Below are 27,605 nucleotides of genomic sequence, written 5' to 3'. Positions count from 1 at the left end.
TCCTGCTCATATATTGAATTTCAGTAGTTGGTTGCATAAAGAAGTAAAGTGTAATGAAACTGGCAAGCAAAGTATTCCCTAGTCAGCCTTATCTTTGTTCCGTTTGTCCTTCAGATACAGCTTTTCTTGCCTTTTTCAATAAAATCCATCCAGCTTTTTTTATTTTGCATCTCTCTGTAACCGAGCTGGGAAGACCAATGAGATTTGGTGCTTTTCTAGTTGGGTTCTTAGCAGCTGCTTTTTAAGAGATCAAAACTTCGAATGCTGCTACATGGTATTAAGGCTTAGCTATTGATGTGTCCCTATAGGGGTTATGTTTTTCTTGGGGAGGGGGAGAAGGGGAAGGGGTGACCCCTGCGAGCATGCTCGCAGCCAGTGAACACTGCTCTCCTTGTTTTCCAGGATCCTCTTTGCAAGCTCGGTGCTTAACCTGGCTGAACTCGCTGCCCTCCGCCCTGACCTTGGCAAATTGAAAAAGGTCCTCTACTTCCATGAGAATCAATTGGCATATCCTGTCCAGAAATGCCAGGAAAGGGATTTTCAGTATGGATACAACCAGATTCTTTCATGGTAGGTGTTTCTCCCGCCGCTCCGTGTTATTTAAGGTGTCCTTCTGTCTTCAAACCTGCGGCATCGTGAGCCCGAGGAGTCGTCCTCCATGTAAATGGTGACCCCGTAGCAAACCGAGGTACCAGCAGAGTCCCCAAGAGAGGTTGATAAAAGTGCTGTGGCAGAAACATTCTGCTCTATAAACTCATCTCAGCTTCTCGTATAAAGTCCACCGACGCTATATTGGGCTACCACGGCGTACCCGTTACTGGTGCGGATTTTGACCTGCGTCTTGGCCGTAAGCGAGATGCTTTGTTTCGCGGATGCTTCGCAAAGCCGCAGCTAATCAGCTCTTGCTTGGCCATAGCTTTTATTGCATCCAACTGAAATTATATAGAGGGTTTTAGGGAAATAAACAGAAATTAAAATGTACTGCAGCACTTTTCTTGTGAAGAGAGGGCAGTAAACATACCAGATAAATCCTTATTTTTCTTTCATCTAGTATTCAGAAATTGTGCAGTGCTAAAATACCCAGACGTTTTAAAGGCTGCGGTCCTTTATTGTTGCTAAAAACAAATGTATTTCTCGAATCTGAGTTAATGAAAGAAGTTAATAACAGCAACGCTGAAAAGCTTTGTGGTTAGGCACTGTGCAGACCTAAGCGAAGCAGCAAAACTCAGTTGTTTTGAACTGAAATAAATTCATTTCCATGATCTTTCTCACCTGTCTGTTAGTAGGAGAATTATTAGGAATAGGGATTGAGCATTTTAAGGTACAAGTTAAGCTTTTGCATCTTTATAATACAAGCCAGTTAATACTGAAATTTCTCAGATAATGATCGTATATACCCTGGCCATTCTGTAGCTGCTTCTGCCGCTGCATTTGCAACATGTTTCACATGGGAAAGTATAGTGAAAGATCTTTTCAAAACAAAAGCAGCCATTTTCAGATGTTGTAACAAAAAGATGTATTTTTTGGCACTGGGGCAAGAAATATTTTTTTGTAGATACATATATTTTGCTTTATTATGGTAGTTGTTTTTCACACATCCATTGTAAGCTGGCAAACATTTATCCTCAAAATATGCATTTTTAAGATAATGAAATTATCTTCTTTTATTAGAAAAAAAAAGACGACTTCTATAGATGTTCCGTTCTGTTCCATTCAGCCTCCAATAGCTTCTCCGTGTAATTATATAATATTCATCTTCCATTTCTGTTGCTGCAGAAACCCCATTTTTAACAGCAGATAGAAGCCATCTCCTCTGTACTGTTTGTAAGTACCTAGTGGTCTTCTGCAAAGACATGCCATCTTCCCATCCTCCAAATCTGTTAGAAATGCTAGAAATGTGAAAATGTATCCTTCCAGTTTTGCACAGAGATTTTGGAGATGATTAAAATTGGAGCACTTTGAATCTCCAGGTTAGTGCTTTGGATAATTAGGAAAGAGATTTTTTTTTTCTTTTTCTCCTTAGTGTTTCTATAGAGTTTACGTAATAAAATCACGCTTTTCAATGATGGCTGAGATTCGTTTTAGCTGCTGAGGCAGCGACGCTGACGGGATGGTGGCAGTGATCTGCAGAACCTCTAGGAAAAAGTTGGGCTGAGATGACGTCATGTCATCATTAAATCACTGCAGAGAAGTTTGTACAAAAACGAGGAGACCAACGGGTTAAAAACCATGTGTGGGGAAGAGGGTGGGGTTCCAGAAAGCATTTCAGCTCCTGCAGCCTGCTTGAAAAGGATTATTTCTCTCTCCGGTGGTTTTTTTTTACTCCAGCTTTGGTGAGCAGTGTCAGTTCTCTTCCTTGACCAGAGAGCAGTGCGATGCAGTGAGGATGAATGACAGCCTCTCACCTCAGATATACTTTTCAGCAGCCCGGTGACTTATGAAAGCGTGTCCTCAATGTATCTTATGACCCATAGGTCTGTATTACAATATATAACATATTGAAAAAAGCCACCGGCCATAAAGCATTTCTTACCTCCGTTAGCGTTGCATGTTTGCCAGTGTAGCTAAGGTTGTGTCAGCACTTCCAGGATAAACTTCCAGGTATTTCAGGTTTTTGATAGCTTTTCTTTTTCTCCAGGCTGCCTCTAAGCAAAGAAATAATACCTACGTTATCGTTTAACTACATTTTAAAATTATTGATCCAGTTGATTTTAAAACACAGCAGTAAAGAACAAAACATTACAGTAATATGCCAATTTTTTCCAAACTTTTTTTTGGGGTGTATGTGCTATGTATATTATACTTTTTTTTTTTTCCGGTGAATGTACTTTTAATCAGGATTGTGTATGCATAGGTTAAAGTAACGTTCTATTTTTCTAGTATCCTGTTACCTGAAATAGTTGGTCAGTCAGAGGTAGGTTAACCAAAGGTAAGTTGCCCTTTAGTGCGAAGGATTATTTCTAAGGAATTTTCCTTTTCTCCCAAGTTTACTTTTACAAAAGTCATATTACAGTGGGCCTTATCTGTTTATAATGCTTTTAAGAGATAATGGCAGTAATATTATTCTTACCATTTTATGAATAAAAAGCGATCCACAGATAGAGTAGGATGTGCTCCTTTAGATTAATAACAATAATTTATAACTTAGTTTAAAAAAAAAAAGTTAAAAATACTCAAAGACTGAATCGAGAGACAGAGATCAAGAAATCAAAGACAGAAATCAAGACATTTCTAATGAAGGTACATACGCTACTCCTAATTCATGTGAAAAGGCTGATTTTAATTAGCATTCCACTTGCACCTTTTGTGTGGTTATGAGAATATGTATCCTATTTCCATTGCATTTAAAATAATTCTGATCCTTTTGCAGCAGCAGTGCATTTATTAATCTTAACCACTTTTTACAGTTTGGTTGCTGATGTTGTGGTGTTCAACTCTGCGTTTAATATGGAATCGTTTCTTGCATCCATTGGAAAATTTATGAAGCTGATTCCTGACCACAGACCTAAGGATTTGGAAAAAATAATCAGACCGAAGTGCCAAGTTCTTTATTTTCCAGTCAGGTTTCCTGATGTGAGCAGGTCAGTACATTTTCCACGTCATAAATTGCCTCTAGTCTGTCAAAACTCTCTATTTATGGTGACGTTCTAACTAATCAGCTAAAGCATCATTAACGAAAGAGTTTGATAATATGCAAAATCCCCTAATTGATAAATGTATTTCAATAATCAGAGGCTATTCAGGCAGCGTCTGATCTGCCGAGCCTGTCCTTAGCGCGTGTCGTACAACTCGCATCGTTCAGGATGAGTGATTTCCCACTTGGTCCAGTGATTTCCCACTTGTTTTAGTCTTTAAGGAGTTGCCTGCTCCTCGGCTCTGTATATATTTGTACAGGGGAGGTCAAGGAGGAGAAAGAAATACTGGAGAACAGTAAAAGTGATAAGCCTGTAGTCAAGAAGCTGTATTTCCCTTGGTGTGTTGCAGCGGGATTTTATTCCCTCCTCCCTCCCCTACCTCTTCTTTTATTGCTTTCCAGGTAGGCAAAAAGCATCCCCGTAGCAGGGAGCAGACTTGCAGATGTTGGCATTAGCTGCAGCCGTAGTTGCTCTTTAGTCTTCCTCGGTTACTCTGAAGGACGTTTTTTATTGCCCTCGTTCCAGAGCCCGTCTTGAAATTAGCGGTGGGTTATGTGGCTCAAAGGGAACATTCGCTAGATCCTTTTCACTTTTGATTAAACCTGGCACAATTGTTTTTCCTGTTATAAGGGACTCTCCTCCCACCGAACAGGAACTTTGCTTCAATGGGACCGGTACTAAATAGAGTCTGATTCTGCAATTTGATTATACTCTTAAAACCAGCACGATGCTGGGTACATTTTTTTGCGGAAATAAGAATGGAAAGTACTGTAATGACTCTGCAAGAGTCCGGCTTTTGATCTGATAATAAGTTCTGGCCACGCTTGAGATCTTTGTCCCTGACCGGCTTGTACTTACAGTTATTTCAAAGGCTAAATATACGTTTGTGGTAGTTTGAGGTAGAGAGATTTTTAGTACGGGAGCTGAGGTCGTGCACTCTATTGATGTTCGCACTGCAAGGTTTGCGTTTCAGTATCTTGGATAACTTTATATTCTAAAGCACTGATGCAAATAGTTTAAAAATCAATGTCTAAAGTCTTTAAACCTATGTTTTTGGGAAGTGGGTTAAAATCCTCCAGTGTTCCTTAGGGACTTGGCTGCCTGGATGGCAGCGGAGATCAGTACCTGTATAGCTCTGAGGATCTACTGTTGCTTCTGAGAGACCATGTTTTTCGAGAGCGAGGGAATGCTGTGAACGCTTAGCATATTTGATATCGAGCCATTTTAAAAGGGTCTCGTGGTTTTTGGCATACCTTAGGAAGTCGTGTGGCCCAAGCCTGGTTTTGGAGATGAAGTTGTGATAACCCTGGCTCATATATTAAATCAGCTTTTTTGGACTTGTCAGCCCTGGCAGAAAGGGTCAAATGAGACCTGACAAATTAGTCTGAAGTCATACGCACAGTGATCGTTTGTCCAAAGCAGAAGGTGATTAGGTGGGTAAAATCAGTAGTCTGCTACCCAAACCGGTCAAGAGGGAAGATCTGGCACCTCACTGTGTGCTCTTCTTAATGTCCTGCTCTTGTACTAAATCTCATCTCACAAAGCAGGACACCTTTCTCGTTTTCATCGTGGTTGTTGCACTTGAAATTACATCGCACAGCTATTTTCAGCAGTGATGGACATGTACAACTTTCTCAGCAGAATAATTAGAAACACAGATTAATATCAGCTCTAGGATTTCTGATATATATTTTATTCAACAACTAACCCTAGATGTAAGTTCTGGGTTTTTTTTTCAGACAAAGCCTAATATCATCACAGAAAAAAAAAAAGCAGAAGAAAGGACAGCTTCTGCATAACTCTGAAGGTCTTTGGGTTTTGACCTTCAGCTGCAGCCAGTATTTACTATTTCTTTACAAATCATGTTTTAAATAATGTTGAATGCACCTGTGGCAATTGAATGCTGTTTTTTAATTTCGACTGTATTAGTATAGTGACTGAATGGAGATTGAGGAGAAAAAGGTTAAGAAAAATTGTGGCCAAGCTAAAATTTATAAATCAAGCTCTTAGCCCAGAGTGTTTTTCAAGTTATTTTCAAATGGTAATTTGCTTTATCCAAACCAAACTCATACAGTGTAAGTAAGTGATTATTTGCATGACTGACAATCATTTCAGTGCCTGCAGTCTTTTTAAAATGCATAATTCTGCTGAGATGTTGGGAAAATATTTAAAAATTCTGAAGGCAAAATAACCAGGGTGATTTTTTTTTTTTCTTTACTTTGACCTCTTATTTTCATGTGAACATCTCAGCGTGTGTTTGTGTCTTAAACGTAATCTTCATTTGGATTGGGGAGAGAGTTGATCTAAGAAATCGTCCTCACGCATGTGATGGTGATCTATTTAAGATTATTTTAGATTAATATTGCAATTGTAGAGCAAAATAAAATATATCTGACCCTTGATCAAAACCAGCGTGGAATAAAGGAGCATGTCACATGAGTTAATCCTGTAACGTATCTACCTTTTAATGTAATTACTGTAGATGATGGGTCCACAAACTAGCAGAAGCAGCGTAGGAAATGATCACATAAGAGTGAAGGTATAATGATGAAGGATACCCTGGGAAATACTTGTGAATGCTATTAGAGGTACCATTATACATACGTGTAATGCGTATTTAAATATTTCAGGTGGGCATCTAATCACTGCTTTTCTGCTTGTGAGAGGAAGTTATCGATGCTTTTTTGTAAAGATTCTTCTTTTTAATATATTTTTCTCATATGGGCACGTATTGGTGTTCCCAGAGCAAACCACCAGACTGTGGTCCTTATCTGACAATGAAAAGAGATGAAAGGATTTGAGGATTTAGCAGAATAAGAAATTTACTGACCTAATCCTCCTGTTTTCTGGTTCTGACAACGACTAGCTTCCGTATTGCAGCCTGTGGTGCCGCAGCTACTCCGTGTATATTCATCCCCTATAATTTCTGACTTTGCATTCTCTTCTTCATACATTCCGATGAAGTATATTATGTAGAAATACATATCGGAGTACTTCTAAGCTTGGAGACAAAAAAACCCTCCAAGTTAAGGCTATTGCAGGGGATGTAGACCAGTAGCTGATCTTACGTGCCATATGTGCTGCCTATCAGGCTGGGGTTTTATAACACAGTGAATTAAATACATTGTAATTCACACTTACATTGTCGTTGGTTTAATTTCAGTATATTTTCTATTGTGATGTAAATAAAATCCTAAATGTGTTTGTTTTTTTTTTTCCTTACACAATCAATAGAGTCTATTTTAATATAACCTGTTTCCACTTTTGCACTGGAAAACTATGGTCCAGGGAGAAAATCCCCTTTCTACTGACGTTGTCTTACTCGCATCTCCGATGGGCAGCAGACCCCGCTGGAACACCTCTGGAAGGTCTTTGTTGATATTTTGTATGAATTCTCTCGGCCCATCTGCATCCATACTGTCTGTGGCAGTCGGCGAAGCGGGGTCAGATTAGGTACTCCTTGGAATTCATTTCAATGAAAATTGTAATATAGATTTTGGTTATTATTACTATTCCTCTGATTGTAGTATATCTTTGTTATTATCACAATGTGGTAGAAAAGGAAGATGTTTTTATAAGTAAGAATGAAGTAACGTTCCTAAGGGCTCAAAATGCACAGTGGACTAAGGTGGAATAATATAAAAGAAACATGAGAGGATGAGGATTACAGCAGAAAATAAAAATAGCTTCTTTTAAGTGGAACTTGTTAGCGAGTATCTTGTACTATCTGCGTTACACATTTTGAAGTAGAATTACAGATTTTAGACTTGTTTCTTCATTTGCTTTTATAACTTAGTACAGTTAACAGGACATTTTCAACCATTTGATTTTATATTTTTTTTAGTTATAGTGTAAGAGAGGCAGAATTTGCCGATTTAGAGAGTACTTTAGGGCCAGTCAAGGGAGTTCCTGACTAAAGCAGAAGTTTTTAAAAGGCTCTGACGGTATCTCTTGTACAGAAATGTGACTGTCAGGTGGGGGGGAGCCTGGTTTGGGGAAATAAAAAAAAAAAAATATTGTATCGCTAGCAGGGCTGAACTTCAGACCTCTGTTTAGATAACTAAGAGGCTCCCCCTTCCTCTGTAATCCTAACGCTATACAGTAGCTTTGCTGTGCTGGAAAAATACAGATATCAACAAGCAAGGAGAGACTTGAATCCACAAGAGCCCAAAGCTATAGATGGGCGCTGGGGACGTGTCTGCGTTGCACGGAGGGGTGCTCAGCAGCGGTACCCAAGTGAGCTCTAGTGAACTGTCTTGCATATGGGAAGCAGTATACCTTAGAAAAGCAGTTTTTGGCTAATTAGCCTTCCAGTGAAATAGCATATATTCGCTTAGGTGGAGTACTATGCTAATGATAGTGATTCTGGTACTGAGGCTAGCTACCGCCTTTGGTAGTGGCTCGGGCATCTCCGTGGTGCGCCGTGCTCTCTCTGGTAGGCATAGCCTCCCTGCCACCACGCTTTATGGGTAGTTAGCATAATTAGAAAACGCCAATAGACTACTCCTACCTTGGGGCTTGCTGCTGAAGAACTGGGTGATGGAAATTACTCCCCTGAATGTCTTTCCTCCTCGCCTGCCGCTAGCAGGTTTTGAGGGTTGGTGCTGGCACGCTAAGAGTTACGCAACAAGGACGAGGGATGCTCTCAAGATCTGGGACACAGCACCTATTGGGAGGAAAGTGCAGAACTGGCTTAACAGCGGGGCTTAACAGGCAAAATGGAGACTTTCAGTTCTTGGAGCCTTTGGCGGTGGGTCTGTTACCTTCTGCATCTCTGGGATAAGTGCTAAACGCGGAGAGCTGCACCTACAGCAAGGGGTTGGGTGGTTGAATGAATGAAGGGTGCCTCAAGCATCCGTATTCAGTGGTGCTTTCTTACACGATGCTTCCTTCCACATGTGCATTGTGTGCTGTCGGGGAGGTGGGGGGATGATGCAAGAGTTTCCATTCTCTCTCCGGATCGTGGAGGAGTAGCTGTTGGCCCAGCCTGGTCTTCCAGGCAGAACACGCCTGTTTTATCCCCAAAATATCCCCAGAACTCTCCAGCAGCAGCAGACTGAGAGTGCCCTCCTAGAGGAGTGCCTGGCTGAACAGTCTGCTGGGATGTATTTGTTTTGCAAAACTTTCTAAAAAGTAATTTCTTTTTATCTATTCAGGGACAAAAATAGTTTTACTGACTCTCTTTTATCTGTCGTATAGGTATTCCACTAAACGCTATCATAATAACCATTTAGTCTGACAACAGCTCACAAGGATACTTCAGCAGAATTCTCTGTGCAACCTAGTTTTTTATTATGTTGGGTACTGCTCATGTTGCATACAACACATTCCCATAAAACTTGCATTTTGTATTTACAGAGAAATTTCTCTGGAGAGTTAAGGTCTTGTAAAACATTCTTGTTCTACAGCATGAACGAATTATTATACTCTGGGGCATTAAAAGTGAAGTGTACTGAAGAAAAGAATTTTTTCATTAAAATGCAGTTTATATTGATAAAACAGATTACTAGCATTTGATGAAATGTGAAACTTGGATCTACCCATATCGCTAAATCGCCAGTAGGTTTATTTTGGCAAGAAGAATAGTATGTAATGTACATCAGGACCAATCATTATACAGTACCTGTTAGTTTTGTATTAGATTAAATTGTCTTTCACTAAAGTACTTGAAAAAAACCTACTATATCTGTATCTTGAAGTAGCAGAATGTGGTAACCAAGAATATTAGAAAATAAAAGCTGTTGTGTTATCAGTTTTGGCACAGTCATTTATCAATCAGTATTTTAAACATTGACAAGTGGTAATTTAATAGGGAATGACCCTGTTGGCAGGAAGTTCTAATGACAGATGATGCAAACTCATTTATCACTGTGGGGCTGTGCTGGCTTCTTACCTTTCTCAGTATCACAGCTCATATTTTCCAAGTCTGGGATGTGAGAAGCCACAAAGGGCAAAACCTGTGGCACGGAGCCTATAACCACTCCCATCTAATCTGATTAACCCCTTAGCTGCAAATTTCTCTGCAGTATAGCTGGTAAGATCTAAAAGTTCTCGTACTGATTTAAATACCATTTGATTTTTAAGTAGGGTTTGCCTTAATGCTTGTAAGCGCTTTCCCGTAGTCAGTTTTTTAGAAATGTTCAACTTGTGTCACTTTGCATACCAAGTTGAGACACGCCGGTGCTTGGCTTTCAGAAGCAAACCGCATTCTAATAATTAATAGCACATTTCATTAGCAGGCATTAAAAATATTACATGCAGTGCCCTATACAATGGGCAGCTATTATTATTATTATCATTACTACCCGCGAAGGAAATTGATGCATTCAGAGGTTTAATTGATTCGTGCATATTCATGTGGGAAGTCGGTGGTAGAGTCACGACTGGACTGGATTATTATGCACTTTCATGCATAATAATTTCTCTGCAACTTGTAAAGAGAATAGACTACCTCGCTGTAATATATGTGGGCATTTGAAGTTGAGGGGTGTCAGGGGAGAGGAGATGAAAATGACACCTTCATCAGCAACTGGTGTGGATGGTGGTTTTAATTCTTCTGGGAATAGCCCATCTGTAATACAGTAATTCAGCTGTACTTACTCGGAATAGGAACAATCACTTGTTTTTACTTTAATTTCCACAGTATCAAAAGTTTTCGTCGATTTGATACGATTTTTAAAAAAGCATAATAAAAAAAAGCCTTTTTAAAAGGATAATAAACGCAAGCCCTGCTTTGGGCTTTCTCCACCTTCCTGCCTCAGTTCTCCATCTGTTCCTTCTCTTTTCCTTTCACAACAGAATCTTTCTCCTTAAGGCTGGGATCATCCCCATGCAGGATTCAGACGTGAAATACTTTCAGAGTTTGCATCAAATTGTTGCGATAAGAATCAGTGACGTTTAAGTTTAATTGCTTAAAATTGTCATGGCAGACCTAAAGCTGGTGGGTTTTTTGTTGGGGTTTTTTTGGTTTGATTCGGGTTTTTTTCCTATTCAAAGTGGAAAACGGCTATTGATTAACGGAAAGATCCTACAAAGTGCTAAATAACCTTGTTTTCACTGCAGTCATCGGGTGCTGAGGGCGCTTGGCACTCGGTGGGAGTACAGCATTAACACGGGTGGAAAGAGGTGGCACAGAAAACTGAACGCTGGGTATCGAGTGCTGTGGCTGTCTCCAATTCAGTTCCAATCCCTGTGAAGGTATGGACTTAAATCCTTCGCATGTGTGAAAGATGGTTTTTATAGACAAGGCTGTCCCTGCTGAATTTTGCATTTCAAAATACTGCCCTTCAACGTTTGAACAATTCCATATTTTTTTATTATGAAATTCATGAATATTACATAGAAGTGGAGGTGGATTTTTTTTGTTTTTCTTTAAAGTGATTTCATGCTTACAGAATTGTAACAGAGAGGGAAGCAGTCGTGTTGAGCATATTATTTCATAGTTGCTACATGAGGCAGTGACAGAACCTTATTACTTAAATATTCCGGGCATTCGTTGTGGAAAGTAGAAAAGAAAGTAGGTGATGTGCTAAAAGTTGCAGAAAAGAGAAGGAATAGGAAGGGATATCAGAGTTGTTAGAGATTCTTCACTGTTGTCAGAAATCATTTTTAGGAGAATGAAGGAATCTCTGTTACTGGTCATGGGGGAATGGCGATACCTTTAGAAAAAGCCATGCTTCATCTTGAACACGGTATTAGTTTGGGGGGAAAAAACCCCAAAACAACCAAAACCCAAAAAAGCGGGGCCTTTTAAAAGAGTGGTGGAATAGATAGCCTTGCAAATTGTTATTAAATGTGAAACTAAAACTTTAAGTGGGTTGGATCTGCTTCGAGCACTGTTGTGTGCTAGATTGCAGACAACCAATTCAAGTTAAAGTCAGAGGTAGCGTTAGATGGAAGTGTCAGTGGAGAAGATACTAAGATGTTCTGTAGGAATTTCAGAGAATAAGGAATAAGAGAACAAAACTACACGATGGAATACATAAAATCACAGTTTTAAGTTTGAAGAGGAAACTTGAAACATAGCTCTCCAGTCCTATGGAGATGACCTTTATGTAATGTGTAAGAACAAGTTAATACAGATGTTTTATTTATACATAACCAAATGGGATGAAGTTAAATGATTTTTAATTTTGCCAAACCACAGATAATTTCTTTGTTGTGCAAGGAGTGTTCTAATCTGTTTAGGTTTTTTCTTTTTTTGCTTTTGCGTTTGCAACTAGGAATATTTAATATTTTATATTTTGGACATTCCCCCTGCTCAGTTGTGACTCCCAGATGAAATAATCCTCCTCTTCTTCCCTTTAAATAATTAAAATAGCATACATTTAAAAATATGAAAATCCCAACGTAAACGTACCAGAAGTGCTTTTTAAGGTAGGAGGCTGTTCAGCGTTACTATTGAAAAGATGTGTGTCTAAATAGTAATTAGGTTTCATCAGGGTTTTGGGCTTATGAGCACCAAGTAGTAGGGATGCTAGTTGTAGAGCTAGGGGAGGTCCAAGTCCAGTAATGCTTTCCCAGCTTCTTTTCCTCAAGTATGTATGAGAAAAGATCTCTGCATTGTATTGCCTTTTTAGCGATGGGGCATTTTGTGTGTTGAGAAATCCGTACTCGCAGCAAAGGGGGTTTGGATATTGTGTAACAAGGTAATATTATGTTCAGTCCGTTTTTCAAGCGATGTTATAGGCACTAACGATAGCCAGGAAGAATGAATTAGATTTTAAGTTGAATCAGCCAACCTGTGATTAATTTTAGAGTGGATTCCTCATAAAACTGTGCCGTTTTCTTCTAAGAAGACTCCTAAGTAGTAGTCAGGTTAGGCTTGCAGGAAACTAAAGACTTTGTCCATCTTTGGCCTACCTTATGTGTTTCCTGCCCGCCTTATAATCTTGGGACTCGTCAGCGGATCACGTTGTCACTATTTTTGTTAATGCCCAACGAGCTGTGGGACTAACGGTGTGTAATGTCGTACCGTCATGCCAGAGCCCTCATCTTTCCACTTGTCCTCCCTTGTCAGGTCTTTTCGTCTAGAAACCACGGGTGTCAGTGCTGGTTCTGCACCAGTTGGAGACTCTGATTTAACTTCTCCAGGATGGATTTGGTTTTAGGTATGTTCCACCCTCTCTGCCAGAATATGCATCATGGATGCTCTTCGATGGGGTTACGTGTTTTCATTTCCACGACTTTGCCTCTCAAAAAAACCCTAAAACTATTCACAGCCATGTTCTCCTTGAAAGCCTCGAAGCATTTTTCATCTCCAGCTGATGGTTCTCATAGATGTTGAATAGAGAAGCAAGCAGATCTTCCTTCCCTTGGTCACTTTTGTGTGCTAAATGGTGGACCAGTCTATATAGCTATGCAGGTAAATACAGAATGTAAAGAACATGCAGGTATGTAGACCGCTTGCTGCTGGAGATGAACCAAGCAGCAGTATAGCTGCACCAGGCCAAGTGAAAAAAAGCTCATGTGATTCTCATACGCAATAGAAAAAGATACTTTTTAAAGATACAGATTGGTGTTTCTGTGTAAAGCACTGAAAAATTGTATGTTGTTCTGGTAACCCATGTTCAAGAAAGATTAATTTAAACTGTGAAACAGGTACAGGGAATTGCTGCTAGGATGATTAGGAGAATCTGTATTATGAGAGCAGATTAAAAGAGTATGGTTCACTTGTCCTAGCCAAATAAAGGTTGAGAAGGGGATATATGTTAATCTTTATAAATACAGTCAGAGGATAAATGCCATGAAAGAGGAGGAATTATTTAAGTTCCAGGATAATCCTTACAACATCCACTAGGTATAAATTGGTCATTATTAAATGTCTCAGGCTGGAAATGAAAAAAAGGGTGTGTAGGGAGGTTGGTTGTTTTGGGTTTTGTTTGGTTGGTTTTTTGGTTTTTTGTTTTGTTTTTTGTTTTTTTTCCTGAGAGGCATTTAGTTTTCAAATGATTGTTGAAACACTATTGAAATGTAAGAGGAATTTGATAAATTCATAGAATGGTTGGTTAAACAATATAGGAGTAGTGCCAGGCAGTTGCAGATGTTTGCTATGATGATATCCCCAAAATGAAGATAAAAAGAGATGGACTATGAGATGGTCATGTACTGACTTCAGTCTTGAAACCATAGTCTTGAGACCTGAACTGGTCCATGAAGGAGATCATGTATTTCCAGTGCCTATAAAAGACACAACCGAAGAACAGCCTGGTCTGTGTGCTGTGCACAGTGTTTATCTTGTATTTCATTAATCAGGTGTTGCATGAATGAGTGTCCTGCAAGGTATGTCTTGCTCATATGTTCAACCTTTCACCATATTTGGGATCAGAGGAATTTTCATTAGATTCGTAATGACCGTGGTGGGAAGGGAAAAAAATGAGGGGAATGTTTTTTACCTTACCTCTATCTATATACTGGGATCACCTGGACATTTCAGTGCTTTTGAAAAAAGCCACGTGGTGGCCAGTGCGTTTGGTCCCTCTTCTCCTCTTCCTTTGACACGCGGGAGTTCTTGGGGCGTTAGTCTTGGACTTTGTTGCTTTGTGGTAGGCCGAGCATCCCTCGGAAGACAACACAAACTGCAGTGGTACCAAGGGTTGGCAACCGCAGTGCTGGGGAAAGTATTAGGTGAGATGTGCTTCAGCAAGAACCGTCTTCAGGCAAAATTGTTTGAGTATCGCGGCTTTGTAAGCATCCTTCTCCATTTTGCCTCAGTTTACTTTTGCTCACTGAAGCATTTGGATAAAATTCTTCTCTTGAGCTCACTGGAGTCAGAATGAGTTTATTTTAACTTCCTTCTTTTGATGAGTCTGTATGGCTCTTTCAAATTCATCTTTGTGTAGAGTAGTTTAATACTAAAATTGCCTCAATCTGCGCTAGAAGCAAATGAATCACAGAAAGAAGAACTTTTTATGCAGTAATTCCTTTCAGTGACTGAAATTTTATCTGTCCTTCATCAAACTTCATCGCAGGTCTTTTGGTTTCGGAGTTCACTTATGTTATCTGCCATCTGCTTTTGAATTACCGATCTTGAATTATGTGACTATGTATGGAAAAGAGAGGATTTGACCCTTTTCAGGTGCCTAAACTGTCTTCCTTTTGTTGCCAATAAAAGGAGGGATTATCTGTCAGGATTCCTGTAACCTAGTCACAAAAAAAAGAGTAAAAAATATTAAAAAAAAAAAGTTAAAAAACAGCAATAGCAGGTAAAAAATTACCCTTTTTTTTTCCTAGTGAAACCTTGTTTGATATCCGTAAATTTGCCCAGTATTTATGACATTAAAACGGTAGCTCTTTGGTTCCGAAAGCAGCTGAGCTCTTTTCAGAGGTACTCGGTGCTGAACTTGTCGGCGCATCTATACGTTAGCGACTTACTATTCCGCGAGCGTCACTTCATTTGGGCTAGCAATAAGGCCTGTTCAGTCATTGTGCTGCAGAGGAATGTTTAAAGCTGAAATGTGCATTGGAGTCTGTTTGTTTGCAGCAGATGATTTGCCTAAGCTTTGATGCGCAGTCACTTTCTGACATTTGTGTATTTCAGCAGTGAACAATGTAAACTCATTTTCTGAGCACTTTGATTACTTGCACATAGCAGTGCCCATGGCATGTGACAGAGAAGAGCACTCTATCCACTAATCAGATAGATATGCTTCAAGCGTATTTACACAAAATAATGAAAACAGCTGTTAGATACCTTTAAACTTGAGTGTGTTTTGTTATTAATCTACTAGCCCGTACACATGACACTATAATTCTTCGCTCACTCAAGTTGCCTTTAATGACACAGTAATAAAACGGAGAGGGATGAAAGTAATGGAATTGTAGAATGTAATGCCTCAATTGTTCTACAGTGTCTTCCTTTTTGCCAAAATAAACCACAATTAGGTCCATATGGTGTTTTGAAGTTTTCAAGCAATGACCCTAATAAAAAGTAATGAATTTCTGACAAAAGAAAGCATGGTGCTCTTTTAAGCAGATATCTTTGCTATTGATCTAGTTATGATTGCAGACTGATATGCTAATAGAAGAAGAAAGGTTCAACGTGCCTGGTACAAGCACTTTCATTTGTGGTTTATTTTATTCTTATGAAATTCAGATTGAAAAGGTAGAAACATGTTGTAATCCATCAGTTATGACTCCCTTTTAAAAGACCTACTATAAAGAAAACAAATGGATTTTTCTTGAGAAAAATGGAGTTTGGAAAGCATTTGTTAACTCGAAATTTCAAAAGCGAATGTTAACTAGGAGAGTGCCTCGCAATGATGAAGATGTTTTGTTTGGATATATGAAATTTGACTTGAGCACTTTATTGTCTTCAGAGGTCCAAGCTCTGTTACTTACTTTTCTCGCTTTTAACCTTTTCATGGGGAAATTGGAGTGATACTCCTCTTCTTCTAGAAAATCAAACTATCCATGGAGCAGTTGTTAGGTAAGTACAGATACTCAAACGCAATGACTAGGGAGGGCGTGCAGCTCATCCTCCTATATAGCACATAGCTATGGGCAACCATTAAGAAAGTATGGTGTGTCAGTATTATTCCAATGCAGTAATAATGATGCCTGAAGTATGGGTAATCTAGTCTTAAGAAAGAGAGGAGAAGGCAGGTTCTTGAAACAGATACCAGGAGAAGGAGAAAATAAATGGCTGATTTGATGAGCCTTCACTGTTAGTGGTTGTTGAACGAATGTTCATTCCACATACGCGCAGTCCTAAATGACTAAATTGAAAAGCATCTGCTGGATAGGGTATATTATTGGCGTTATTTTACTCCAAGTAGTGTAGTTAATGTTGAGCAAGGCCTATAGTCTTGCAACATGAAACCATTCAGAGCATCCTTTCAAGAAAATCTACCTTGTCTACCTTTGATCGCCGCTAGAAACTGTCTCCGAGTGGCTCCTTCACTGGTAAATTAGGAGTCCATTTATTTAATGGGCTCATTTCTCTATTCCTGTTCTCTAAGTATTGAGCTGCCTTTCAGACTTCCCATTCTAGTCTCTACTGCTGCACCTTTGGAAAATAACCTAATTTTGACCTCAATAACCCTTACCATTTTTCATTTGTTTGCTACGTTCTGCATTGGTAATTTCTCCATCTCCTTATGTATCACATACTTGTGTGTGGTTAGTTTATTCATCTTAATAGAAAAGAGTCTTGTTCATGGGTAGAACTTTATCCTCGACAATGCCTCTTACTTTTATAAGCAAGGTAAATGAATTGCTGTTTGTTCCACCACTTTTCTTCTTTCTGAAAATAGATACTCTTTTCTAATTTGTCACCTTCTGATACTGGATGCCTCAATGAGTTGTGAATGATTAATTTGTTTTATTGCAATCATGCTTAATAGCAATTGACTGGTGCTTAGGAACTGGGGCCTGCCTTCTGGAGGAGGGTGTGGGCTGCAGGAGAAACTAATCTTACTTCAGATTATAAGATTTGGATTATTTCTGTTACTTTGAATTCTAGTAAGGGAAACATAAAAGTGAAAATCCCCACCTTACTTCCCGTAATCAAAATATGTTTGAATTGATTTTTCTTGCCTCAACTTTCGGTGTTAAAAGCTTTAAGAAATAGTCTTACGCTGTGACATAGTGTCAAATTTTAGATTGGTTTTAAATTATATTTAAAAAAAAAAAAAAAATCCACCAAGCATAGGTAGCCTTGGAGGTGAACGTGTTTAAAATATGCTAGTTTCTATAACCAGTTGTAGATGAGAAATGTTGGGCTTTTCCCCCTAACTGAGCAGGTTCTCCCAAGAAGCTGGAGAGAAGCAACAGTGTTTGGTGTGGCTCCTCATGCACCGCTCATGCTTTGGAGCTTGCGTTAAACTTCCCTCCTATATCATAAATAATAACAAATATGTTGAAATATTTTTAATACTGAAAAAGGGTCTTAAAGCTCAGAAAAAGCATGGGAGCCTTCAAATGCTTAAAGAAGTCCTTTAGCCCCTGGTGTTATTCATTAAAATATAAGGACCTAATTCTGCAAGGTCATACTCCCTTGAGAAGTCTTAATACCATCAGGAGACTTTAGAAAGTCTGGTTTATTTTTTATACAACTCAGTTGAAATTATTTGAGGTTTCTAGGTGCTTTGAAGTTCTTGGTATACCTGCAAAGGCTTATATAAACTTACCTTAGTACCTTTTGAAATCTGAAGTTTTAACCTTTTGTGGTGTCCCAGGTTTTGACCATTAGTCCAGAAAAGGATCACTCTGGCCACTGCTGATTGTGTATTTCATTTATTTGACAAAAGTACCCAAAATATTCTCATTCCCATATTCCTAGTACTTTCACTTAGATTGTGAGAGCACCCGGTACATCCTGTGACTTTCCAACACATGGAAATAATGCAGTCAGTATTAAGAAGCATTAGCGCCTCAAAAAGATGATAATACAAGGTTTCTGATGTTTAAATATAACTGTGCTTGAGTATGTATGGACAGTTATACAGTTGACTAACTACAGCCATGTAGACTTTTCCAGTCTGATGCAAAACCCAAAAGTTTTCTGTCTTTTGTTCTGTATATATATTTTATTAGAGATTTACTGTGACTTTTATTTAATTTCTTCTTTTTTAATACATTCAAGCTCCTTTAAGAACAATGTCCGTTACCATGTAATGATCAGAGATGGTGATTTTTAGCAGTACATTGAGGGGACAAGTTTAAGAAAACACTTATTGTACTGTGTTTCGGAAACACAAGCTAGTTGTAGAGGTTACGTTCAAAATAGCAGGAACTAGTACGGCAGCATTTTAGTAAATTGGGATATAAACAAACATCTGTTGCAGGAATGTAGAAATGACATCATAAAGAATGTATGCAAAAACTTAATTGAAAAAGAATGATGCAGAATTGCAGCATGACTTTAAGTCTAAATTGATTTTTGCCTTCAGAGTGAAAGTGGGATTTTTGTGCAACATTCCAATACTATAAAGTATTTAAAATGTAATGTCCTATTAATGTACCTAAAATGTAGACTCTGGGTCACCCAATAAGAATAGTAGTTACAGTAATACAGTATATGTAATATGCAATTATCTTGACAATAGTTTTATTTTTTCAACAATTTTGTCATAAAAGAGCAGTAAGATACAATGAATTTGATTCATTTTGTGTGTGAATCATTTAATAGGCCATTACATCTACTATATTAGACTCCATTCTCCTTTCAGAGCTTTTCATTATAAGGCTGTCTTTAATGGAAAGAAGTTTAACCTTCCCTCCCAGATAGATTGAACCCCATAACAGTGTAAACATTCTCATTATAAAATAAAATCCCCTTCCCCAAGGGCAGCACTATAATTATGTTGCAGTGTTGTACAAATGTTTCTCTTAAAAAACGTTGTCTCATTCTTGTCCTCAAGTTTTTATCATTTTCATTTATGAAGAGAATCAATAATACTTTTAAATTGTAATTTAATAAAATAAATATGATCTGATTATTTTTTAATTTTTTGAAGTTATTTTAATCAAGTTTGAGAAGAAGTCATCAGTAAAATTGCTGTTGATTTATAAATAGGATAATTAGAGGCTTTCCTCCTAAGTACTGTTCACTGGCATTGTGGCTGTTTTTATTGCCTAGTCAAACCTCTTCATTCAATTTTAAAATTGCCTTTTGAATGAACTGTGCTATGAGCTTGCCAAATAGTGTCACCATTAATACCTTACCTCCTCTATTTCATTGTCCAGTCTGTAAATGCACAATAAATTGTTTGATAAGGAGGTCAATGAGGTTGTACTAGTTTTTAAGTGAATTATGGCCCAACGTTGCGGATTATGTCACACTCTTACTGTAGCGCTGGGCTTAAAAGGTGGTGATACGGTACGTGGTAGATCATTTGGTGTGGTTGCTCCAGGACTAGACACAAATCAAGAAGGGCAGGTTCTCCACCGATCTTTAAATAGAGAAGAAAGGAAAAAAGTGCACCTTACTAATCCAATTTACAATTCTGCAGCGTGTCCCTTAGTCTAATTAAGAAACCTCTCAATAGCAGGTACGCACCACGTGCCCCACGAGGACGGGTTGGGATGAAGATGTTCGTGGGCGGGAGAGCATTTCACTGCTTTGGCAGTAGTATTCCTGGAAAGTCCTAAAGCTTCTCCTACCAGCGTGCTGGGTGAGGATATCTCATACCCGATGAGATAACTTGATGGGAATTGGATTTTTCTGTGTGTGTAACTGATTTTGGAGAACCGTGCCGGATGGGTGTCGTCGTCCCAGCAGTTTCCCCTACCAATGCATCACCTTCGCCCAACCCTCGCTGCCTCCAGAGCTCCTCCGCGGGCGAGGCTGTGGCTTCCATCCAGGCACGGCTTCCCCCAGCGCGCGAGCGGTTTTGAAACAGAAAGGCGAAAGGCGAAAGTAAGAAACTTTGCGCTTGTTGAGTCTAAAAGAAAGTCTGTTTGTGTGTGTCTCTCCCTTTGTAACAGAAGGAATGTTTCTTATGTTTCTGTCTTCAGACAGTTGGCACACATTTCATCTCAGCAGCTGCTTTCTCTTAAAGTGCAGTAGAGTGTAGGACTGTAGTGACACTAGCATTAATACTTCACATTCTGCTATCATATGCTGTCACTGTGAAATATGGATCTAGGTTACATGTGTTTGCAGACTTTGTACTGCTGAATTATGAAAGCTGACTCCGTTGGAGGATTGTGTTGTATTCAGAGACTGTGAACTGAACAATAAATGAACGCAGGCAGAGACTTGCAGTCATAAGCAGTATCCTCCTTTTTGGCCTAATTGAGACAATAGCTTTAAAATGTAGCAGTGCCAAATAAAACTTCAGCGTTGATTTAGACGCCTGCTAAATATATTTACCTAAATATGTCTCTTGTGGGCACCTTTTAGTTGTTATCCTCAACATTGTTTAAATATTGTTTTTAAATCCCATTCTTCTGAATGGTATGAATGATGAATTTATTACAAAGAGTAAAAGTACTACTGCTGTCTGGCAAAATAAATTATTGGGAGCAATTAGTTATTTTGTTATCACGAATCAGCGTGTACCCATAAATACAACTCTGTGGGTTTTTTATATGTCTGGATGGCTATAAAAGGGGTGAGGAGCTGCACTTTCCTTATTTCTGAAGGTATAAAGTTAACACAGATGTAACTACCAGCTAAGGTGTCTGGAATCATAGGGTTTGCCCTGTGATGCATGGTACCCATGCATTGCACGTGGTGCGTAGGGGGTCCGGTCCTGGCCCTGCTGAAGTCACCTGGGGCTGTGTCAGCACATCGCGCAGGAGCTGCGGCGGTGGGAAGCTAAAGGGTAGGCAAAGCTGCCGAAAAGGAGTATTTGGAGATATTTTGAAATGAATGCTCAGCATAAGGAGGTACTGGGGTATCTGCAAGCAGATTTTAATACTCGTGTACACAATCTTAAGGCTCGTGTACACAATTTTGTTGCGCTGAAAACGTTAATCAATGTATTGATTAAAGTCAGATTTGCTTGGTGCCTGAAGTTCTGCCAGTAAATGATTTTATTTCTTAAAACAGCAGTCTTTAGGTAACCGTAATTCCAGTGGTAGTGTCGAAGCTACGACTATACACCGACAATTAAACTTGAAGTTGTTTTTCTGTGTGCAGCCACTGAGGATCAGGGACCAAGCCGAGGTGCAGAAAGCTGGTATCCAGTGTAACACCCTCCGTTCCTTTTCACGTTTCACCTTTGAATATCAGCGTGTGTGAAAGGACAGAGTGAAAAAACAAAACATATGCATTTTGGTAGCGTTAGGTTACATTGCTAATGAATGGCCTTTAAACCACACCTCTTTAGGAGCTTCCAAGTAGCAGAAAACCATAATCAGCATCCTTACCGTGAACGGTCTAACGCTCAGAATAATGTCGGAATTGCTATGGACAGCGTGAAAGAAATGTTCGGTCTTACGGAACTTGCCTGTGTATTTTAGTGTTCAGCGTGCGTGGGGTTTGTATCATATACATGCGGAATTTTATGTGAAGTGGTTGCTGTCATGGCTCTTCCCGTGTTAATTTTGATGTTTCTTTTGTATCTGATACTGAAGTGGGAAGGCGGGGTTGTATCCTCTCGAAGCAGTGCTGTTCCTGTGCAGCAGGGCTTCCCAGAACAACCTTTTCTATTGTCTCATTCCCTGACTTCTTTTAAATTGCATCCAGGTTCACGTTAAGTTTAAATATGTTCGTCAAGAATTGTCCTAGACTAGAAACCATGCACTTCTAATTTTGTACTCTAACACTACATTGTTCAGTTGATTGTAAAGAGGTGAAATACATAAACAATTTTAACAACAGAATTTAACCTGTTAATGAATCGTGCTAGAGGCAATGTCTGCGTGCTCTCTTAGAGTCCAGGCTCTGTGCATAATAAATCAACGTGGTGCTTTTTAGGTGCTCGCTCATTTTCTGTGCAGCAAGCAGCTGTATCGTCAGCCTTCTCTTCTTTGCCTGTCTTCTTATAGCCATCGAGTTTTTTGTTCTGGGGGACAACATGTAGAAACTTTGCTGGAGTGAGGTTTATTTTTTAATATAGGGAAAATAAAATGCTAATAAATTCCAAATTTTCAATTATCTACATCTACTTTTCTGTCAAAGGGAAGATCATTTTCTTGGTCTTGACCGATCTGTGGCCTTTTCTCGTCCAAAAGAATGAGGATAATGTGTTGATATTCTCATAAACAAGACCATTTTGTAGTTCACTGCTTTTATTCATCTTTGTAAAATATTCATGTATTTGTCAAAATATTTCTGTGGCATGTGACAGTAGAAACACCAGTAGAAACATGATGAACAACATTTTTTCTGATGTTTTTGGAGTCTCTTTAAATATATAGAATATTGCATAAATCTACTATTAAATGTATAGAAAATTCGTCTGGGGTGGAGTATTGCACTGGTTAGAGGGTAGTGTTGATGTATTCCATCTCTAATTGATATGGTCTAATAGTTAAATTGCATTTAGAATACTAATCATAGCAGCATTTACCGACAAAACAAAATTGTCACTTTTCTGTAGGGACCATTTACAGCAAAGCTACTATAACTTGTCGGCATGCAAGAAAAAGACCTTTACGCTTAAGTTACATTATTTATCAGAGCTTTTCAGCGGGGAGAAGTTCTTTTTGTTTTTAGACACTTATGCTATGTAATTCTGTGCATTTTATAGTATTAATTGGAGAAACCATAAAAGCACTGTGACAACCTGCAACATTTCTGTTGCGTCTACCTGATGGCTGGACTCGATGATCTTAGAGGTCTTTTCCAACCTTAATGATTCTGTGATTCTATACCTACTGGTTAGCCGTTCCTCTGCCAGAGTTTATGGTGTAACCTATGTCTTTAGTCACCCGCCTTGCAACAGGGCATCACTGAGGATGCAGAGATGCTGCAAGTCATACAGAGTTCTTCTGGCTGAGGATGGAGAGAAGCAGCAATAGCAAAGGGTGACGTGAGGGGATGAATGAGGAATTGTGAGATTGAAGTCTCTGGAACTGTGGATGTCGATGGGGACGGGTCCTCCAAGCTACCTATGTGCTGGTATCATTCGTTGTAACGTATGCTACAAACATACCAGGAGACAGCAATATAGAGTTGGGGTGTAGGAAATAAGAGCTTGCCTTGTGATGGAAACAGAGAGGGCTGTTTGAACATTGCTATGAAAAGAAGCAGTTGTGGATTGTTCTACCTTTGAGATATTCTGGCAGTTTAAGATTTATGCCGCTGCTGTCTGCCTTCTGTTCCCGGCCCCTCGCAGGGTGATGGACCTCCCATGTGTGACTGGGAGGCACTGGTCTTCATCAAGCCTCGTAAGTGTAAAGATCCTCAGTACCTTTTATCATCAGGAAGATCCTCAGAGCTAATCTAGCGTGCAGTTTTTCAGAGGTTACTGTGTAATGCCCCAGAGACATGGTGAGCAAAGTTCTCAAGCCCCAAAGGACTGAACTATGAAACCACATTTCCAAATAGATTAAAAGTATTTGTCATCGGCTGCTTTGCCGTGAAAAGCTGAACAGAAGTCCTTTACACATGTGTGCTCATGCATGCCTGTGTGCACGCACACACTTGAGCTTGTAGGAACCCAGTGTGCTCAGTTGTTCTATTTACTAATAATCAAGATTTTAACATTTCAAGCAGGACCTATTTCTGGAGCAGTCTAAGCCAAACACTAAATTTCTGAGACACCCTTACAGTTCATCGTGTCCTTTTCCCCCTCATTAGGGTCTCGTTGTTGTGGGAGAAGGTCCAAATGATCTCAAATGCGTAGGCTGTTGAGATAATTCAAAAGAATTGAGCCATGCTGTCTGAGTCGGTACTAAAGTCAATTATTTAGGCAGGTTTATCAGCAAAGTGTGTAAAAAGAAAGGAATCCCTCCGTTATTCCCCCGTTGCCCCTCTGTTATACCAGTTCACAAGGCAGCAACGTACATGGTGTTTTGTGCTTTCCATGGGAATCCTAGCCAAAAGGCTTATTGAAAACAAAACCAGGGACCCACACAGAGACATTTTTCAACCCACGTTGATGCTCCTACACCAGGATCCTGCTAGGTCGGTCTCAAAAAGGCAGTTGTCTTTAGCCGGCGCGTATTCTGGTCCTATTGCGGATTGCAGCGGCTGTTAGATCGAGTGGCACAGCTTCAAACCAGGGGCGTTCACAAAGTGAGCCAGGATGGCATTTTCTCATTTAAAGCCAGCAGGATATCCCATGATGCCTACCTTTTAATTAGATGATATTCTGATCGCCATTCCCATTCGTTAATGATCAATACTCCTATTTCAAGCCACAGATGTATTCAGTCTTCAAATACAGGTTCACGTTACGGGCACTGCTGTGTCCAGCAAGGATTTATTTTTTTAACTTTTAAAAATATAACCAGAAAACGTGACAATTATAATGCAGACCTAAAGGTCCTTTCCAGCACAACTGCGGTAAGTACACTAAGCATATGAAAGTGTTTTAACTATGACATGGATTCTTTAATTCTGAAAAATAAGCATCTGATTCTGATAGATTCTCCATTTTATTGACGAAGCCAAACAACCGAGTAGATGCCTCCTTTGTGAATTACCTTAGTGGGGTAGCAAGTACGCCATAAATCTTGTAACCAAAATAACGGTATAACATTGAGCTGAATACAGAGATTTTTGTCTCATTTGTTATACAGCTCGGAGAACTTTCTTTCCTTATGACAGTAATCTGTTCCCTGTAACATAGCCTGGCGCAGAAGGCATAGAGATCAACGTTTCTAAATGGTTTGTTTGATCAACCATGCCTAATGGTTTGTGGACCAGATCTTCAGCTGGCTTAAAGGGCTGCAGTTCCACGGAAGGCAATTATAGCAATTTATATCATCTGAGAATCTGATTTCTTCTTCCAGCCATATATACTTGATCGAACAGTATCCGTAGACTTAAAAATTGCAAATTTATTTCTCAATTTCTGCAATGCAATGTGTCGATGTCATCAATATCATAGAAATAATCAATGACAATTTTTTTCCCCCCAGTAACTTGAAAAAAAAACCTGGTGAACGACAGGCGTATAGGATAGTTTCAGAAGTCATGTTGAAACTTAACTTTGGTGAATGGCAAGTAGGACAAATGTGCAGTTGTTATCTATTTAATTAAATGGTTCATAAGAGTCAAAGTGTTTTAAATACATCATAAAATATGGGCCATCAGAAACTTAAGAAACCTAGTAATTTAAATCAGTATTAAATAGTAGGTAAATAGGGGTCGTCTTTTAAGGCACTCGGTCAAAACTTGCAGGAGGATTGGATCTCAAACACGAAAGAAGACTTGAAAAAAGCCAGCAAAAAATTTTATTTTTTTTTTCTACAGGGGCTGTTGTTTCTGTTGCCCTGTGATGCATAAAAGAAACTTGGAATGTAGTTTTTGGTTTTGCGATACTTGTTAATATTTTCTGTGCTTTTTTAATCTTAAAGATCATAAAATGTTTAGGCTGTTCCCACCCAAACACACACAGAAGACCAGCATGTTAAAGCATGTTCATTTGCATCTCTGACACTGTACTACAGAGCATTACTGAGACAAAGAGGAAAATCTTCATCCGACTTGTTCTTATTTAGTAGCTGGACAAGATCAGCATTGGTTAATAAACTAAACCCGATGAAAACCCCACCCAAAGAGCAGTTTTGCACTCAGTTGCTCAGTTTCCACGTTCTTTTTCCTTGTGATGATGTGATCATTTCACTCCAGTTCTCCAGTCGCCATGCAGTCTCCTAGGACAGAAAAGACCTGAATTTCTAACGTGAAGAAGCATGATACAAGCATGCTATACCTTATAGAAAAGGAGGAGGAAAAAAGAAAATGCCTTGGGAGATTTTAAATTTTCCATGCACCTTTAATTTTTAAAAGAAACCTTTGACCATTGACAGATTAGCATTTTAAATATAAGCTCTGTGGAGGTGTTGCTTTTAGATGTTTAGGTTATTTTCTTTTCTTTGTAGCATTCCAAATTGTGTTCTTGAATGAGATCCTGCTGCATTTCTTTTGATTTTCTTATACGCTGGTGTGTGATTTACCTCTGGAACTACATTTGGAGGTGGAATCCCACTTCTGTCCTTGTAGTGAAATGGTATCTGAGTTTTTAAGTACGTATGTAAACTGCTATCTGCATCATCACAAGAAGAACGTTTCATAATTGAGTATATCAAAACTGGTTATAGAAAATTCCAGTGGTTAAATACTCAGAGAATGATCAAGAATGATGGCTTATTTACAGTTCCATTTTAAATCAGTGCTCTGTTTAAAAAAATACATAGTGAAAATGATGAGAGCAGCAGCTAAAGAGAAACGTATTCTTGAATATACAGGAGTAAGTTGTTTTTCAATGGTATAGATTTGAAACTTAAAAGAAGCTCATGTGTCTTCAGAGGGATTAAGGTTCAATGTGTGTCGGCGGTGCTGTTGTATTAGTGCAGTTGGTTACAACAAATTTATCCTGTGATGATACATAATGTGGAGAATCACCTTTTATCTCCCCCTGAAAAATAAGCTACAGCTGAAGCATCAGCAGCTCTGTGAACTCTCCTGGCGTATTTGATACCTTTATGTTTGATTTCAGACTCTAAGAATAGATGGAGGTATCTCTAGCAGCACTAACGGGTAACCTTTCTTGCACGTTCAACTGAGTGGACATCTTGGCATCCATGCTACTCTATTTTCCTATACTTAAGTACATGGCAAAGGTCTCTTTCATTCTGCTCCACAAGAACCACCCAGGGGTGTGAACACACCACGAAAGCCCTTCAGAGGTCAGTGCTCTCTCTGCTGTCAAGAGACAGCTTGAGGACCTGGCTGGATTGACACTGCTGTGATCATTATGCTGATTTTCATTCAGGCAGGACAAGCAATATGCAGTTGATTTCAGAAATAGCTCTTCCCGAGCCAGAGAGCCGGGCAGCTGTGGGATGAGGTGGCCACCACGGCAGGACACAGTCATCGGGCGTTTTGCCCTTTGGCTCAGACCCTGCTCAGCGGTCCCCACGTTCATCGCTTCTGCAGTGCAGGGCTGTAATTGCGGTTATGGACATAGGGTTAAGTATTGGAGCACGCAGAAGCTAACAGCTATGCTGGGTGCAACTCTTTTCCTTGAGATCTTCACCTCTGCACCTTCCATCGGCTCCCCACCGGAACCCTTCCACAATTTTCCTTCAGTGTCATTTATCAGAGCCGAGTCCAGCTGCATCGCTGGCTATGTCTGCCGTCCCATCCTCTTGTTTCTGCTGCTCTTTTCTTTGGAAATCAATGTGCTTTCCTCTTTGAAAAGCAGAGAAAAAAATGGTGGAAACTAGACACGGGTCATTCGTGGTGGAGAGCTGTTGGGTGTGGAACAGGCTATCTCAAGAGTTTGGCTACTTCTGGTTCCTAATGCAAATCTTGGCACCTTTTGGAGAAACCAGCTCTTTCTTGAGAGTCCACATTAGGGGAGTAGGGGCTGGGATTTGTTTTTTAGCCAGAAACCACATGCTAAA

At 39.4% G+C, this 27,605-nt stretch overlaps 1 protein-coding gene across 2 annotated transcripts in view; it reads left to right on the top strand.

The window, feature by feature from the left end:
- Nucleotides 1-27,605, top strand: part of GTDC1 (glycosyltransferase-like domain containing 1) — a 125,425-nt gene that overhangs the window by 32,990 nt on the left and 64,830 nt on the right. For both annotated transcript variants that reach the window (XM_009585380.1, XM_009585379.1), the window contains exons 2-3: nucleotides 403-570; nucleotides 3,408-3,581. In XM_009585380.1, the coding sequence (XP_009583675.1) occupies nucleotides 403-570; nucleotides 3,408-3,581 (342 nt within the window). The remainder of the gene's footprint in view (nucleotides 1-402; nucleotides 571-3,407; nucleotides 3,582-27,605) is intronic.

This window comes from Fulmarus glacialis, unplaced genomic scaffold, assembly GCF_000690835.1.
Source record: "Fulmarus glacialis isolate BGI_N327 unplaced genomic scaffold, ASM69083v1 scaffold1729, whole genome shotgun sequence".
Classification (NCBI taxonomy): Eukaryota; Metazoa; Chordata; class Aves; order Procellariiformes; family Procellariidae; genus Fulmarus; species Fulmarus glacialis.
This window is presented reverse-complemented; position numbering and strand designations above follow the sequence as displayed.